At 40.3% G+C, this 16218-nt stretch overlaps 1 protein-coding gene across 3 annotated transcripts in view; it reads right to left on the bottom strand.

The window, feature by feature from the left end:
* The window catches only part of KIRREL3 (kirre like nephrin family adhesion molecule 3), a 131805-nt gene that overhangs the window by 13106 nt on the left and 102481 nt on the right, over positions 1–16218 (bottom strand). For all 3 annotated transcript variants that reach the window (XM_039356456.1, XM_039356455.1, XM_039356454.1), the window contains one exon: positions 11806–11915. In XM_039356456.1, coding sequence (XP_039212390.1) covers positions 11806–11915 — 110 coding nt within the window. The remainder of the gene's footprint in view (positions 1–11805; positions 11916–16218) is intronic.

A 16218-nucleotide genomic window follows, 5' to 3' on the forward strand; every position in this document is an offset into this window, starting at 1 on the left:
GTTTTTCCTCAAAGACGTTTCCCTTCTCATCCAAGAAGCTTCTGCAGTTCTGACAGTTCTGAATCCATTCTGTCAGAACTGAAGAAGCTTTTTGGATGAGAAGGAAAACGTCTTTAGGAAAAACAAAGAAAGTCCAGTTGCCTTTTTGAAAAAGCATCTTTGGGGCAACCATGACCTGGATGACTGAGAATTTCCATAGGCATATTGCCCATGGAGTCATCCTACAAATACTAAATAATTTGATTCTATCCATTCTTCCCCTTCTGGGAAATTGGACTAAACATGAATTATTCTGTACATGCATTGCTGCAAAATAATCATGGATATTACATTGTATTTCCAATAGAGATGCTTATTTATATCTATTTCCAGAAGGTTTAAGTCTATGAATGTGTTCAGTAGCATCTGCTGGGCAGACCAGCCTTCCCCAAAATGTGGACTCCAGTATGACAAAAATTGTTCCAAGGTGATTTCAAGAACTGGCATGTAAAACTCATAAATAATGGGGAGGCCAGCAATGCCAAAAGCAGAGAAAAAAAAAGCAGAGTCAATTTACTTTAACTATACAAGAATATTAGAGAGAGTGTTTGTAAGGTCATTGACAAAAGCAGCAAAGGATGAAATTAATTACAGCTCTAAAATCAATGTGGTCTTGAATGGTGGATTTATTTAAAAATCTTTGACAGAATAAAAGAAAGACAAACAATAGCTTAAAAGGGGCAAAACATGTATTTGGTATTTGTGATGTGTCGAGTGCATGAATACACATATACAAGCGTGCTTCACTTTGGGTTATCAAGTATAGCTTCACAGCAACAAGAGTTGAAAATATACATAGAAGTTAAAATAAGACAATCAAGGTTTTTAGAAGCTGGAATTTGTGCCTGAATGTCTGTGCAGAATTGTAAAATATGCACCAGGCATTAAACAATAACATAATAACAGACTTGAAGGGACCTTAGAGGTCTTCTAGTCCAACCCCCTGCTCATTTCATACCATACTATTTCAGATAAATGGTTGTCCAATCTCTTCTTAAAAACCTCCAGTGTTGGAGCACTCACAACTTCTGAAGGCAAACCATTACACTGATAATTGTTCTAATTGTCAGGAAATTTCCCTTTACTTCTAGGTTGGTTCTCTCCTTGATTAGATGCCATCCATTGCTTCAAATAGGTTGACACCCCCCCTTCTTTGTGGCAGCCCCTTAGATTTTGGAACGCTGTTTATCATATCATCCCATAGTCCTGTTCGTCATCATATTCTCAACTGGGTCAATAGGGGGAAATTTAGTATGTCATGTAAATACCGTAGAATAATCTAGATATCAACTGGGACCAGTTTGAATCTGAGGCAACCTCAAGGCCATTTCAGGTTCCACCAGTTAACCACGTTCAGCATGCTAGCTCTTGGTTTCCAAAACTGAACGCGAATTTTGGAATAGTGCTCTGAAAATGGAATTCTGGGTGGGTGAGGGGGAAGGAAAAATTGAAGAAGAGGTAGGGTGGATTCAAACCTCCTTCCAAATTTCATCCTGTTGGTTTTCCGCAAGCTGCTTAAGACCTGGCTTTTCCGGCAGGCCTGGGGTTTATAAAATCTGACCCCTGGATGACTGTTATTGTACTGTTTGTTTTGTCATGTTTTATGGTGTTTTTATTGTTAGCCGCCCAGAATCCTACGGGAGTGGGGCAGTTTATAAATTTTAAAAATAAAATAAAAAAATAAAATAAAAATCAGTGTTGCAGATTTCAAAAGAGGCCACAGAAGTTTATTTTCACTTAGTTTTGATTCACCTCTCCTCCTGCCCCAAAACAGCCAGTCTGCAACAGCTCCCATGATTCTTTGCAAGGGCTGGGAGAACAGTAAACATTGCCACCAACTCAAAAGACCAGGTCACTTGGAATCATGTTCTTCTTGAATGCTCGAGAAAAAACAATTGCATGCCCGCACGTTGCCTTCCAAGTAAATATTGCTTTACACATTCTGAGAAGCCAAATCTCTATCCCAGGGCTTTCAAACATAGAAAATAAGACGTACAATTTTCACCTGGCTGGAAGGAGATCTCCCCTTCTCAAGCTGAGTTTGTTCCTGTCATTTCTGTTTAAGAGGACTCGCTAAAGACAGACTTGGCTGAGTTCACACAACCAAGTCAGGTCGCAAGAGTCAGGCACTGTGTTTCCCTAAACATGCTAGGTTTGATTAGCACTTCCTTGGGGTTTGTTTTTGAGGAGTTTTGAAGTTACTTGGTGTGTTGTACAACCCACTCCACCTAGTTCGTTTATTGTTCAGTGTATTATGTGAACCCAGAAAACGGGTTACAAGGGTCAAGCTGTCCAGAGTTCCTGTGTTAGTGAGATGGGTGGTATAGAAAACAAAACCAAACAAGATTATGTGAAAGGTGGAAGACCTCCAAGGTCGCTTCCAACTCTGTTGTGCTGTTATTTTGTTATTCTGTTGTGAACCCTTCTTTTGCATGCACTGCTCTTCCAAAATCTTCTCTAAGTACCTTTCTGTGCAATTTTAAGGAAGTTTAATGCTTTGTAAATAAAAAAAAATATATCAATAAAACAAGGATGAGGAAGACAGAGGAAATATGACCTATGGCAGAACTGGGCAACCTATAGAGTAAAGCGAACCTCTAGGTGAACTATTAAGCTATTAATTAGGAAGAGCCACAGAGAATTATGCTGGTTGCAAAACAGTGGAGAGGAACAAGCATGTAATATTTTTTCCTCCAAAGAGAAAGAGAAATCCTGGAGGTGTTTATCCAATAGGACTTCAGAAGTGGAAAACAGTTAGTGAAGTTTTCTAGGGGAGAAACAAAACCTTTGCAATGGGTAGCCCACCATGTTGGGAAGCAGAAAACGGCATGGCACACACCTAATTGCTCTTTTGATGGAATTGCAAGATTAGTGGTTCGAGGAGGTGGAGTTGTTTTAATGCCTTTAGATTTCAGATTTGATGGCACCCTGCAAAATCTGGGTAGGTCTAATTTGGACTGGCTTGGAAGTGAGCCCAGATGCAAGGCCTGAGTAGCATCTGACAGACGAGAGGAAAGAGCAGTGATGCTGGAAAATGATATCTAGTGGATGCTATGATGGCTTATATTTTGTCTCCTTCTATTTAACATCTGCACAGATGATTGCAATGTAAGAGACCTTTGCACGTTAATCATATTCTCAGCTGATATTAAACACCAAAATGGTATGAACACCAGAGAGGAGAGAGTGGTAATTCAAAGGGACAGGAAGAGGTTAGAAATTGGATCAGAAAGTCTGCCATATTACAAGACTTATTTGAAAATAGTCGGGAAGAATGGAGGGGAAGTATTTTGAGGTTCATCCTTTCCAAGACAGAAAACAAAGAATGGGAAGAAAAGTGATGTTGGCAGAAATGGGTACATTGAGACTGATCTCAGCATTGCTTTCTTTGTGTGACTTTTTTCATTTCATTGGAGAACCACACTGTTGTTCTTCTTGGAACATAGCAAAATTTGCTGAGCAAATGCTATATATTAAGAAGAGAAGGGACATTCTGTAATCTTAGCATGGCATTCAGTGCTTGGTTTAGATTTAAAACCTTCTGCAGGCAATCAGTTCAGCTTCCTGGCAAGAGCAGCTTGTTACTCTATTTCAATCTTTTGTATGGGGAAGACAAGGAAGAGAAGGTGAGAAAGAAAGAAAGAAAGAAAGAAAGAGGGAGGAAGGAAGGAAGGAAGGAAGGAAGAGAGGAATAAAGAAAGAAAAAAGAGAGGGAGGAAGGGAGGGAGGAAGGAAGAAAGAAAAAGAAGAAAGAAAGAAAGAAAAAAGAAAGGGAGGGAGGGAGGGCGGAAGAAATAAAGAAAGAAAGAAAAGAAAAAGAAAGAAAGAAAGAAAGAAAAACCAAACAAACAGGAGTAGATCTGACCCTTATTAGTTGATGGCCTTGGCAACATCTTCTTCAACCTACAAGAAATAACTCCCAAAAGAATATGGGCTTGTATCCCAATTTTTCTATTCTTGCTATATCTCCACAGAGCCCTATATGGAGCAATCTCTTGGTAGAACAATTGCTACCATGTTTTCTTTTTCATTAGTATTCTCCTTCCAAAGGCTCAGAATGGCTGATGCACCGTCCCAAGTTAATTCTCACATCCTCTCTTCAGTGTGCACTAGACTGAGAAATACCAAGTGGTCCTAAGTCTTCCCAAGAAATTTCTTTCCTGAGCAGGGAATTGAACTAGAGTTGCACTGCACTCTGCACTTTCTGATTCCCTCAAGTATGGAAACTCTGGTCCTGATCATCTGAATAGGTGAATTCTAAAAGGCCAGGAAAGCAGAAGCTCATTATACAAATCCCAAATTTAGTTGCGCAATTCTAGACATGTTCCGCTGAACACACAAATATTAAATGATGCAGCGGCATTTTTCAACTTGCAAAGGGTTCTGAGCATTGATGGCAGAAGTTATATAAGGTCCTTAAAAACTGAATGCATGGAAGTTTAGGAAAAAAAACAAGATTTCCTATGAGAATGTCAAGAGTTGGGTCTATTTATCTATATCTCTGTCTCTATTTCTACCTCTTGTCTGTCTGTCTGTCCGTGTCTGTCTTCTGTTTCTCTCTATGTCTATTTTTAAAACTTTTTTTATTTTCCATTTTTCAATATATTTAATACTTTCAATACATTATAAAAATACCTTTGAAATAAATTCATACATATAACCTTAGGTGTCGCTCGTCCACCTTCCCCCCCCGACTGCATCCGCCCTCTCTACCTTCCTTCCTTACTTCCCTCCTCCTTCTCTCCTCTCTTCATCTCTCTCCCCTCATCCCTTCCTCCCATCCTACTTCCTTCCATCCCTTCCTCCTCTCCTCTCATCCCTCTTCGGATACAGTTCAGGGGAAATACCCGAGCAGCACCTCTCTCAAAATTACTCTATCTATTTTACACATTAATATCTCTCTATGTCTATTAACATTACAAAACTGGTACATGGGAACTGTATGTCTGAGAAGCATCCTATCATAGCATAAAGAAATACTTCTTGTGGGGAGACTTTTTGACCATCTTTTGTATTTGAAGTTAAGGAAGAAAGAGCCATACTACCTGTCAAAATAAATGAGGTTTCTTTGGAACAGGAATTGTTTGCATGCTTATCCTAACAACAACATATTCCCTAGGAAACATCACATTGAGTAGAAGCCAAAAATGACTCAAGTTGAAAAGATGCAGTGTTCCCAGACATCAAAAGCTTTTTCACCCTTTAAATGGATAAGCACCACAATGATTAATTCCTTGAATGCAATAGGACAGGGCTTTTCAACCTTTCACCCATTGTACCACTCTTAGGATATGGCAACATCTGAGTAACACCAGTCGCCTAGCAAGGTGTCAAAAGCTTGATGACAAAAAAAAAGGAAAAAGTGATAAAGTACAGGTAGTCCTCGACTTACAACAGTTCACTTAGTGACTGTTCGAAGTTACAGTGGCACTGAAAAAAGTGCCCCCAAGCCACAGCCGAACAAGACACCTGCCTGCCCACTCAGCAGCGCTCTCTGTCCGAGGTTTTCATTGTTGTGAGCATTTCTGTTGAGGATTGGCAGTGGGGGTGGGGTGTTTGGTTTTTATTCTCCCCGTCTGCTGGGTGGTTGCAGCAGGTTTTGGTCACTTCACATGACCCTGGGACACTGTGACCATCATAAATATGAATCAGTTGCCAAGCATTTGAATGTAAATCACAAGACCCTGGAGATGCTGCAACATTCCAGCTGATCCGTGCTTCTTCTGGGCTCAGCAGAAGAGCTAGGATCAGTACTGCTTTCCAGATGATTGGTGCTTCTTTAGGACTCAGCAGAAGCACCAGGATCAGCGCTGAGCTCCAGTGCTGAGCTTCCAGTAAACCCTGACATCCCTGCAGCTCCAGCCATCTCTCACTCAGGCTTGTGCAGCGCTGCCACCGGTTCAGCTCATTCCCCTCCCCTGCTACCACTTTTCTAGGATGGTCGCATACCACCTGCCAGGTGCCAATGTACCACAGGTGGTACCCGTACCACTGGTTGAAAAGACCTGCAATAGGGCTTATTGCTGGGATAAATTATTCTGGGTTGCATTGAAAAGCTTCATTAAAAAAAAACTATAGTGAAAATTCGAATTTTGAAAGGTAATGAGACACTGCTTATGTAAACATAAAGAGTTGAGTCTGAGATCAAGGAAGTTAAAAAAAGGTTTGTTATAATAATAGATGAGTGTTAGAAACACTTTATCAGAAGAATGGGATTTCATGATAGGAACTAGTATAGAACAAAGAGGTAGAGAGAAAAAATAGTGCATTCATCTTTACAGTAAACAGCGGCAGATATTGTCAAGAACGAAACTTGAAAGTTACCAAAAGTTTTAGGAGCTCAAACTTGGAACCTCATTCAAGTTAAGTTTGGCTATGCTGGGCCTCAAGATAGAATGATTAGAGAGTTCTGTAAGTGTCTCTTGAGTAGACACAAGGGGGTAAAAGAAGAGAGGTAGAATGGTAAAAACCTGTGAATGATATCAAATGCCAAAATGAACTTAAATTGTTTACATTAGTGAGCAAGAGAGACAGAGAGATTTTAATGATCATCTGATCTATTACAGTTAGTCCCTGACTTACAAAAGTTCATTTAGTGACTGTTTGAAGTTACAGCAGCACTGAAAAAAAAGTGACTTATGACTTACAACTGCTGCAGCATCCCCACAGTCATGTGATCAAAATTTGGACACTTGGCAACTGATTCATATTTATGATAGTTGCAGTGTCCTGGGTCACCTTTAGCTACCTTTTGACAAGCAAAGTCAATGGGGAATCCAGATTCATTTAACAACTGTGTTACTAACAACATCTGCAGTGATTCACTTAACAACTGTGGCAAGAAAGGTCGTAAAATGGGGCAAAACTCACTGAACAACTGTCTAATTTAGCAATGGAAATTTTGAGCTCAATTGTGGACTATCTCTATTGGTAAGAGTTTATCTCAGGGGTCTTCAGACTTGGCCCTTTTATGACTTGTGGACTTCAACTCCCAGAATTCCTCAGCCAGGCACCCTGGCTGAGGAATTCTGGGAGTTGAAGTCCACAAGTCATAAAAGGGCCAAGTTTGAAGATCCCCTGGTTTAGCTGATCCTGAAACAAACTGAATTTCAGTACCTTGGAGAGCTCCAGCTGCACAGACTGAAATTCTTAATACACCGTTATCCCCCCCCCCTCCAAAGTGTGAGATTTAAAAAAGAAAAAGGCAAAATAGTTACATCCCTAACCTAAAATCTTTTCCACAGCCCCATGTATCACTGGTAAAACACAGTGGAGGAGAAATTGCATGACTCTGCAGGAAGAATCAATTCCAGGAAGACATCTATGGAAATTCTATGGAAAAAAAAAATGAACACCTGTCTTAGAAGTAGGGATGCATTATTAAACAGCAAAGGGAGGAGTTTCAGAAAAAAGATTACTTAGAAAAATCAGAATGCCTTGGTTTTGTTCAGTACAAGAAGGAATAGAAAGTTTGATAGGTTTTCAAGCTGGAATTTTTTGCAAATCTGTTTCTTGGCCTTTTCTACCTCACGTGGCACACACAAGTTTTCAACATCAGGTTTAGTTTTGCATCAGATTCCTGATTGTACTTCTCATTTGGTAGTATAATAATTCTTGACTCAGCTGTCTATGGATTCCTCTTTTCTATGTTGGCTTTGACTAGGGCAGTGGTTCTCAACTTTGGTAACTTTAAGATGTCTGGACTTCAGCGTCAAGAATTCTACCCAAATTGCTTCTGAACAAGAACACTAACCTCACAGCAGAGTCAGCCGTTAGTATACAGCATATGCATAAAGCGGAAGAAGCTATAAGCAGTAGACAAGGACCAGATTTGAAAACAAAGTCCAAATCTAACCCAGTAACATCATTAAAAAAACAAAACAAAAAAGAAACAAAAAAACCCATTAGCCTGATGAGGTATTTATATCAAGATGTTGCTTCTGCATTGGTCTATTAAAACTGAAAACTTAAAAGTCAGAGATACGCTGGCACTTTGTTCATACTCCAACTGTTAATTATGGAGAAATTCAGAATAAGGATGATTGCAAACAAGCTTTACTCCTAAGAAACCACCTTCTCCTAATAGGACCTATTCTTCAAACATGCACAATGACTTTGGGCCTGCACCCACAAAATAGCTTGGTGATAATTCACCCAGTCTTTATCTGAGAAGCTCAACATCAGAGGACGAAGGTTGATTCTAAGATGTTTGAAACTCCCATTTTTGTAGGCAAGTGGGATGTGAGAATACAGCATATCCTGGGGGATTAGCTTCAACCTATTGCATGATAAATCTTTTGAGTCTCCTTTAGTTGTTCATGGATGATGCTATCTATTGAGCTTTGCTTGAACATGTGTGCTGGGTTGGAAATGATTCCAACAGAAAAAAGGATAAAGGAATGAAAGAGTGCTATGTGTTAGCTCCAGTAGGAAGCATTTGGATTAGTGGGACCTGGTATAAGAAATCATTGTCTCCTCCATCTCCTCTTTCAAAAGCTAAACCAAGGAAGTCTTAGTACTAACAATGAATAAGGAAGGAAAAAAATTCTATACAGCTTCTACATCCAAGTGGGAGCATTCTCGGCCATGGATATTTCAAATATTCATTATTTTACTACACATTTTACTACAGGGGGGGAATGCATGGGAAAGCAGCACAGAAGGTCTTCCCTCCTTCCATTTGCTCAGAGATTTGTTCTGCAAAGCCTGTATTCCTTCCACACTCGCATACCCCACCACACACACAGCAACTTGCCCGCTGAACATAGCAATGATTGCTGGCATGATGGAGAAGCTCATTTTTAAACATCTTAAGTTGCCAACTTTTGACAGGTGGCTGATGTGGAAATTTGGCAGAAGTCCAAGAAGGAAGACTCAACATGGAGTTAGACCGAGGGGATAGGACAGCAGTTGGTTTCTGCCACATCTCCAGATTCCTTTGCTCTTTGCACAGCAGGCTGGTTGATTTCCATCAGGCTCTCAGGGCTGTTTGCAGTCCTGCCAATGATTCATTGTATCTCATATGTTAATGAAGTTGGATCCAAATCTGTCAGCTCATTGACAAATTTCTGCCTAATAATTCTTATTAGGATGTAATTTGAATGTGCCCAGGCTGGACCTGTTATTGCTAGGAGGTAGGATCATATGCCTAGTGTTGCAAGCAATGAGGAGGAAAGATACAGAGGCTTTTTAATCATGAGAAGGGAAGTCTTCATTAGTTGCTCCTGCCGGGAGCAAGGATTGAAGAGAGAGAGAGAGAGAGAGAGAGAGAGAGAGAGAGAGAGAGATGGCACTAAGTGGGAATGAACTACTTATTTTGCTAAGCATGCTAGAAAGTACAGACTGGGACCCCTCTGGGATGTTAGACAAACTATTGTCGGGTCAGCTTATTTTCCAAAGCACCAGAAGGCAAGCCAGGAAACAATGGATGGAAACTAATCAAGAGAGAAGCAACCTGGGATTAAGGAGAAACTTCCTGACAGTGAGAACAATTAAGCACTGGAACAGCTTGCCTTCAGAAGCTAGAGTGGAGGTTTTTAAGAAGAGATTGGACAGCCACTTATCTGAAATAGTGTAGGGTCTCCTGCTTGGGGGGGGGGGATTGGACTAGAAGACCTCCAAGCTGTTCTGATTTGATTTGAAGATATTGCCCCTGGCTTTTTCCCACTGACACTCTCTATAGCTTGATATGCTCATTTTATTCCCAGGCAAAAGGAATGTTCCTGGCTAGCATCAAATGGAACTAAAAAGGGCTTTGGGAAGCTGTTGGATCTTTGTGTCTGATTTTTAGATGCTGCTGTCTTAATGTAAAAAAACTGATTTAAGATATAACAATGTGCATATTGTTGTAAACCACCCAGATTCACTTAGGTAAGATGGACAGTGTAGAAATTTAACAAATAAACAGACAATCTTTGGGATAACTGGATATTTTGGAAGAGGAAGGAGGAAAAGGAAGACCCATAGCTTCATCAGCCTTGATAAATGGGAGAATGGAAACCAGTTTATTATCAGATCAGACCGTGGCTTCATTTTTCTTTGAGTTGTCCCTTCTGGTAGTAGTTACAATAGGTGAAGGAGATGAAGACTGGACTGAGAACCTTCTATATGCAAAACGCATGCTCCCTCCTCGCATTATGGGAGAGTTATAAATTTTTTAAAAAAACTATTTAAATTTAAATGTGTAGTTGAGCTCAGATTGAAAGGTAGTAAATTGGGAATGTATTGCACAAGAATTAATAAAGGAGTATATAGAACACTACAGTAATAAGATAAGCTATTCTATGAAAATTTAACTTGGCTATTTAAACTCAGGGCCAAGTAAGCTTGGTATCGGTATCCATTCGGATTTTAACTTTGAGAAGCCTGCACAAAATCCAACTGTGTGATTCTTGTTCTTACTGAGAGTTTCAAAAATAAAACAAAGGACAATTCAGAATTTGGTGGTCCAATGGAGAGAGAATGCTAAACAATGGAGAGTTCCTCATTCTCCTCATGGCAGATTAGCTATTTGATGTACTCAGCAGTATGAAGACTGAATAGCAAACTCCTTGGATGAGTCAACTCTCCCTATGACCTAGTCTACGTTTACCAATCTTTATAATAGGACAGTGTCTTTGGGGCCAAAGGGTTGAAATTAGCTATGGAAAAGCAAGCTGGGAGCTACATTTTAAGGAGCAAGGGTCATAAGGAAAATGTGACTTCAATTAAAGCAGAGTAATTTTCATACTCTCCAGTTGTGCATAAAGTATTTTCCCTCTCTGGATGCTCTAAAAATTACGGTTTGGTACTGTAACACTTTTTGGAAGCGGAAACTCAAATACTTTGGCCACCAAATGAGAAGAGAAGACTCACTGGAAAAAGACCCTGATGTTGGGAAAGATGGAAGGCAAAAGGAGAAAGGAGACAGCAGAGAATGAGATGGTTAGAGACAGTGTCCTTGATACAATGAACATGAATTTGGACAAACTCTGGGAGATAGTGGAAGATAGGAGAGACCTGGCATGTTATGGGCCATGGGGTTGCAAAGAGTTGGACATGACTTAGTGACTGAACAACAACAAAAAACACTTTTGGGGGGGTTTGGGGAGGCCACTGGTGGCCTCACATGACCTCAGCATGTGATGTTTCACACTGCAAAGAGGTAGCAAAATTGTTGAACTGTAACTCAAGGTGAATTGTCCATTTCGATTAGCAGCATATTTTGTTTAATATTTTATTTTTACTGCTATGGGAGATAACATTTAGATGTAGCCCCAGGCATCCAATCATCCTGAATCATCTCTGAGAGATAGTTGGAATGGCGTGTAATTTCAGGTCACCCAACTATGCTTGATTTGACAGTAATGAGGTAACCAACAAGCTTCCCCTGTTGAAAGACTTGGTGTATCCATCTTGTAACTGAACATGCATCTTAGTTGTTTATGCTTAAATAGATGACGGAGTGATGGTAATGCACTGCTTAACATCCTTTGGGTCCACTGGTGGTCATGTCAACTTCTCCATCAAGGAATAGGAAACCTTACTTTTCATCAGAGTCCGCAGGCTATTTGCCGACAGCAGTAGTCAATCTCTCCTCTTTGTCTTGTCTGCATTAATACAGCTGCACTCTGTGATTTTAACAGCTCTGAGCAATGTGTTAAATTTTGAAACGGCATACCTTCCTGTCATAGGCTTTCCCACACTAAAAAACATATGTCCGCACTCATTATTGTTATGAGGGAGGGACAGCTGAATGGATTAAGGGAAGCCAGAATGAATCCTTACCATTAACTGCTTGATTGCTGGGTGTTCTTCACTTTCTCTGCTGGAGGCAGACTCCTTGTGAACAATCTCAACTCGGATATCATTCTTGGCTGAAACTACTCCTTTCAGATCTAAGCGAAAGAATAAAGAAGGGACCGTTATAGAAAATAATAGGAACGCTCATTGCTCCAGAGGTCTGACCAACAATTGTTTTTTTTTTCCAGGTATGCTCTATACAGTGATACAGTACTTGGTACTCAACTGCTTTGAAACTCAACAAATTTGATAATGCATTTTGACGTGAAAATTTTGTCTTAGTACTCATTGTTTGTTTGGCACTCAACACACAAGCTAGAATTTGTCAGTATTGGCTGCCTTGTGACCCACTACATTATTCCTTATGGGAAAAATTCATTTGATACTCATCATTTTTGGTACTCATTGCACCTCCTGGAAGCAATTAAGGATGAATACCAAGGTATCTGGTACCACTGTGTATCACTGTAATTATCCTTATCTTCCTGGAACCTCAGGAAGAGCCTGAATGAATCTTCTACCCATTTGATGTATTCGGCAAACAGGGCTGCTGCCATTGTTATTATAATATATAATTATGTAATAATAAATTATAATATAATTATTACTGATCATCTCACAGTCAGCCAGATGTTCAGACTGGATTTGGCATTTTTGTCAACCTATCGAGTCCTTACCAAGGAGCTGGGATAGGCAGATGTGGATGTTTGATGGTATTACAGATATCGTCGCAGGATGGAAGCAGTTCCTAGTAAGACCGCCTTTTGCAATTGACTAATGGTGAATTTGTCAATAACAATGGTGTTCAAGTGGTGCTCCAGTTGTTTTGGGATTGCGTCCAAGGTGCCTATGACTATTGATACTATCCTTGCTTGCCTTTGCCATAGTCATTCTATTATTATTGTTGTTGTTATTGTTATTATTATCATTATTATTATTCAACTTTCATTGGATAGTATTGAGAGGATTTAAAACTTAAATCTGAAACTTAGAATTTAACTCTATTTACAATGACCTAGGACAGGGATAGACAACCTTGGCTCTTTTATGAATCGTGGACTTCAACTCTCAGAATTCTTGAGCCAGCATGGCTGGCTCAGGAATTCTGGGAATTGAAGTCCACGAGTCATAAAAGAGCCAAAGTTGCCCCTGACCTAGGATCTTGAGCCAAATGTCCAGACAGATGGAAGGTCACCACTGACATAGAAGAGCCTTTTCATGCTATATATGTTCTAATATGTTCCTTGTTTCCTGGTCAGCAGAGTTAAAATACTGTAAATCCATGGATTGAAAATCCTCTCTGATAAATGAACTATCACATCATCTAAGTAATGAACCCCATGAACACACAAGTAGGTATTTTGGATCTTTTCCAAGAAAGCACTGTGAAAATCACCCTTAAAAGAAAAAGGGAAGGGACTGTTTTTTTTACACACAGCAGAGTCCAGAGAAGGGCAGTGAGATTTAGAGACGTTTCTTTTACACCTCCCCACCCCAGTACCCCAAGAGTCATCCAGAAATCTTTGAAGAGGCTTATTTTGAAAAATTAAACCCAAGATAACAAGCAGCAGGCTTGAAAGGAAAGGAAACACTTTTTTTTTCTATGCCTGCCTAAGATTAAAGACGGAGAGGAAGGTAAATCTAAACAGCCACAAGCTTTGAAGACACATGGAAGAGGAGGCCTGCTAGACATAATTGACCCTCGAAAAAAAATATTAAAAGGCAGATTATTTATTTATTGGATTTATGTCCTGCCTTTCCAATAAATAGTCCTGAAATTAGTTTGCAATAAATAAATAAATAAATAAAACACACCGGAACAAAACTCCCCTGATCAATCTCCCCAGTAAAATCAAATTTGGCACACAGCAAAGGTCTACCTAACATTAAAATGCATTTATTTGACTTCTTGGAACAGGTAAAAATCAAACCATGTTTTGAATCAAGCACAACTCTTTCCCCCCCACAATTGTTAATCCCATGAAGTTTTGGAAGAACTCATGACAGTTAGAATGATACAAAACCCATATGAAAGGATAGTCTATATCAGGGCTTTTCAACCTTTTCACCCATTGTACCACTTTTAGGATATGGCAACATCTGAGTACCACCAGTCGCCTAGCAAGGTGTCAAAAACTTGATGACCCCCCAAAAAAGGAAAAAAGTGATAAAGTACAGGTAATCCTCGACTTAAAACAGTTTGCTTAGTGACTGTTCGAAGTTACAATGGTACTGAAAAAAGTGCCCCCCAAGCCACAGCCGAGCAAGACACCTGCCTGCCCGCCTGGCGGCGCTCTTCCTCCTGTCCGAGGTTTTCATTGTTGTGAGCATTTCTGTTAAGGATTGGCAGCGGAGGTGCGGTTTTTATTCCATCCATCTGCTGGATGGTTGCAGTAGATTTTGGTCACTTCACATGACACTGGGACCGTCATAAATATGAATCAGTTGCCAAGCATCTGAATGTAAATTATAAGACCCTGGAGACGCTGCAACATTCCAGCTGATTGGCACTTCTTCTGGGCTCAGCAGAAGCGCCAGGATCAGCGCCGAGCTCCAGCTGGAGCCTGGCGCTGATCCTGGCGCTTCCACTGAGCCCTGACAGCCCTGCAGCTCCAGCCATCTCTCGCTCAGGCTTGTGCGGTGCTGCCACCGGTTCAGCTCATTCCCCTCTCCCACTACCACTTTTCTAGGATGGTCGCATACCACCTGCCAGGTGTCAATGTACCACAGGTGGTACCCGTACCACTGGTTAAAAAGCCCTGGTCTATATGCCTTCTAATGTAAGCAAGATAAATTAAATATTGTCAGGTGTGAATAACCAGATTTACACATAAAGAATTCAATTAGCTGATTTATTGCTCATGCCCAAACACAGAAATCTTCTCAAAGTGCACCTGGGAAAGACTAGATAAGGTTCAATGGCATTCAAGAGGGGCCATATTTCACCTTCTTGTGCCTACATAAGCACCTTAGACTAGTTCCCTACTTGATTCTTCCCCCTGGCTCCAACAGATAAGAATAAAACTAAAACATTAGGTTTTCTGTTCAGGAGATGTCAGAAAACAGATTTTATGAGGTTACATCAAACACTGAACCAGGGGATCCTTCACATTGAATTCAATCAAATAGTCCAGCGAAAGACATTTGCAGCGTTGCTCTGCTGCCATTTGAAAGTTTATATGTTCTAATTTCCATAGTGTCCACTCAGATATTGGTTGAACCACTACTTGGAGAAATTAATTGAGATAGGCTCTTTGAATGGATGTTAGTCTTGAAGATTCCCCCCCCCCCCATACTTAAGTGCTCTTGTGCCTTTCAGTTCTCGTACACAGTAAGCGGGAACTCAGTCTTAAAACTGAACTCGGCTGTTGTGGCCAGTGGCCTTGCTGCAGCCACTTTGCTGATGGTTTCTTGAGGTTTTGCTTCCTTCTCCCTTCTTTTCAAAAGGTCCATTGCAGCAGCATTACTCATATATTTGTAGACAAAAATGCAAACTTTGGATCAAGACGGCATTTTTCTCTTATGAATCTTGTTGACATAAGGTGTTATCTGTTGATAGAACCGTTTGGAGTTAATAGAGGCACTGCTCAACTTACAGCCCAGTTTCTGTTGCTAAGGGAGACATTTGTTAAGTGAGTTTTGCCCCATTTTACGACCTGTCCTGCCTCTGCAGTTGTTAATGAGAATCTGACTTCCTCATTAACTTTGCTTGGTTGCAAAAGGGATTCACCTGGCCCCAGGACACTGCAAGCGTCATAAATATGACTCAGTTGCCCAACTGTTTGAATTTTGATCATGTGACCATGGGGGGATGCTGCAACGGTCATGTGAAAAACAATCATAAAACACTTTTTTCAGGGCCATAGTAACTTTGAACGGTCACTAAACTAACTGTTATAAGTCAAGGACTGCCTGTACCTTAGACTGAACAGGACCACGAAACAGCAAAAGAAGTAAAATATTGCAGATTGCTTCTTCTTTTTTAATAAGTCTATCAGGTTAAAAATCCCAGGGGCCCTGAGTATTTCATCCAAGAAGTTATTTTTAAAAAAATATGATCTTTTAGTTACTAATTAAGGAACAAGGTGAGAGAGAAATCCAAGCTATGTCTCAAACCCCAGTCCTTTGGGAAATTCTTCTACACGTCTGCCAAACTGAATATGAAGGGAGAGAATTGTGCAGGAGAATTTTCATCTAGATTGGGAAGAAAAATCTTTTATTCTTAGCGGGATCTCTTCTCCTTTGGCATTGCGGGAAGAGACCTGTGTTAAGTCTTTGGCAGCCAGAAATCTGAAGGAATCTGGAACCACCTGTTGAAGGAAAAGTCTTCATCCTGGTTCATCCAAGCTGGGGATAAACATCATGGTGACTGCTTTAGAAAGAAGGTTGCAGTTTATT

Source organism: Crotalus tigris, unplaced genomic scaffold, assembly GCF_016545835.1.
Source record: "Crotalus tigris isolate CLP2741 ecotype Arizona unplaced genomic scaffold, ASM1654583v1 scf7180000018825.4774228, whole genome shotgun sequence".
Classification (NCBI taxonomy): domain Eukaryota; kingdom Metazoa; phylum Chordata; class Lepidosauria; order Squamata; family Viperidae; genus Crotalus; species Crotalus tigris.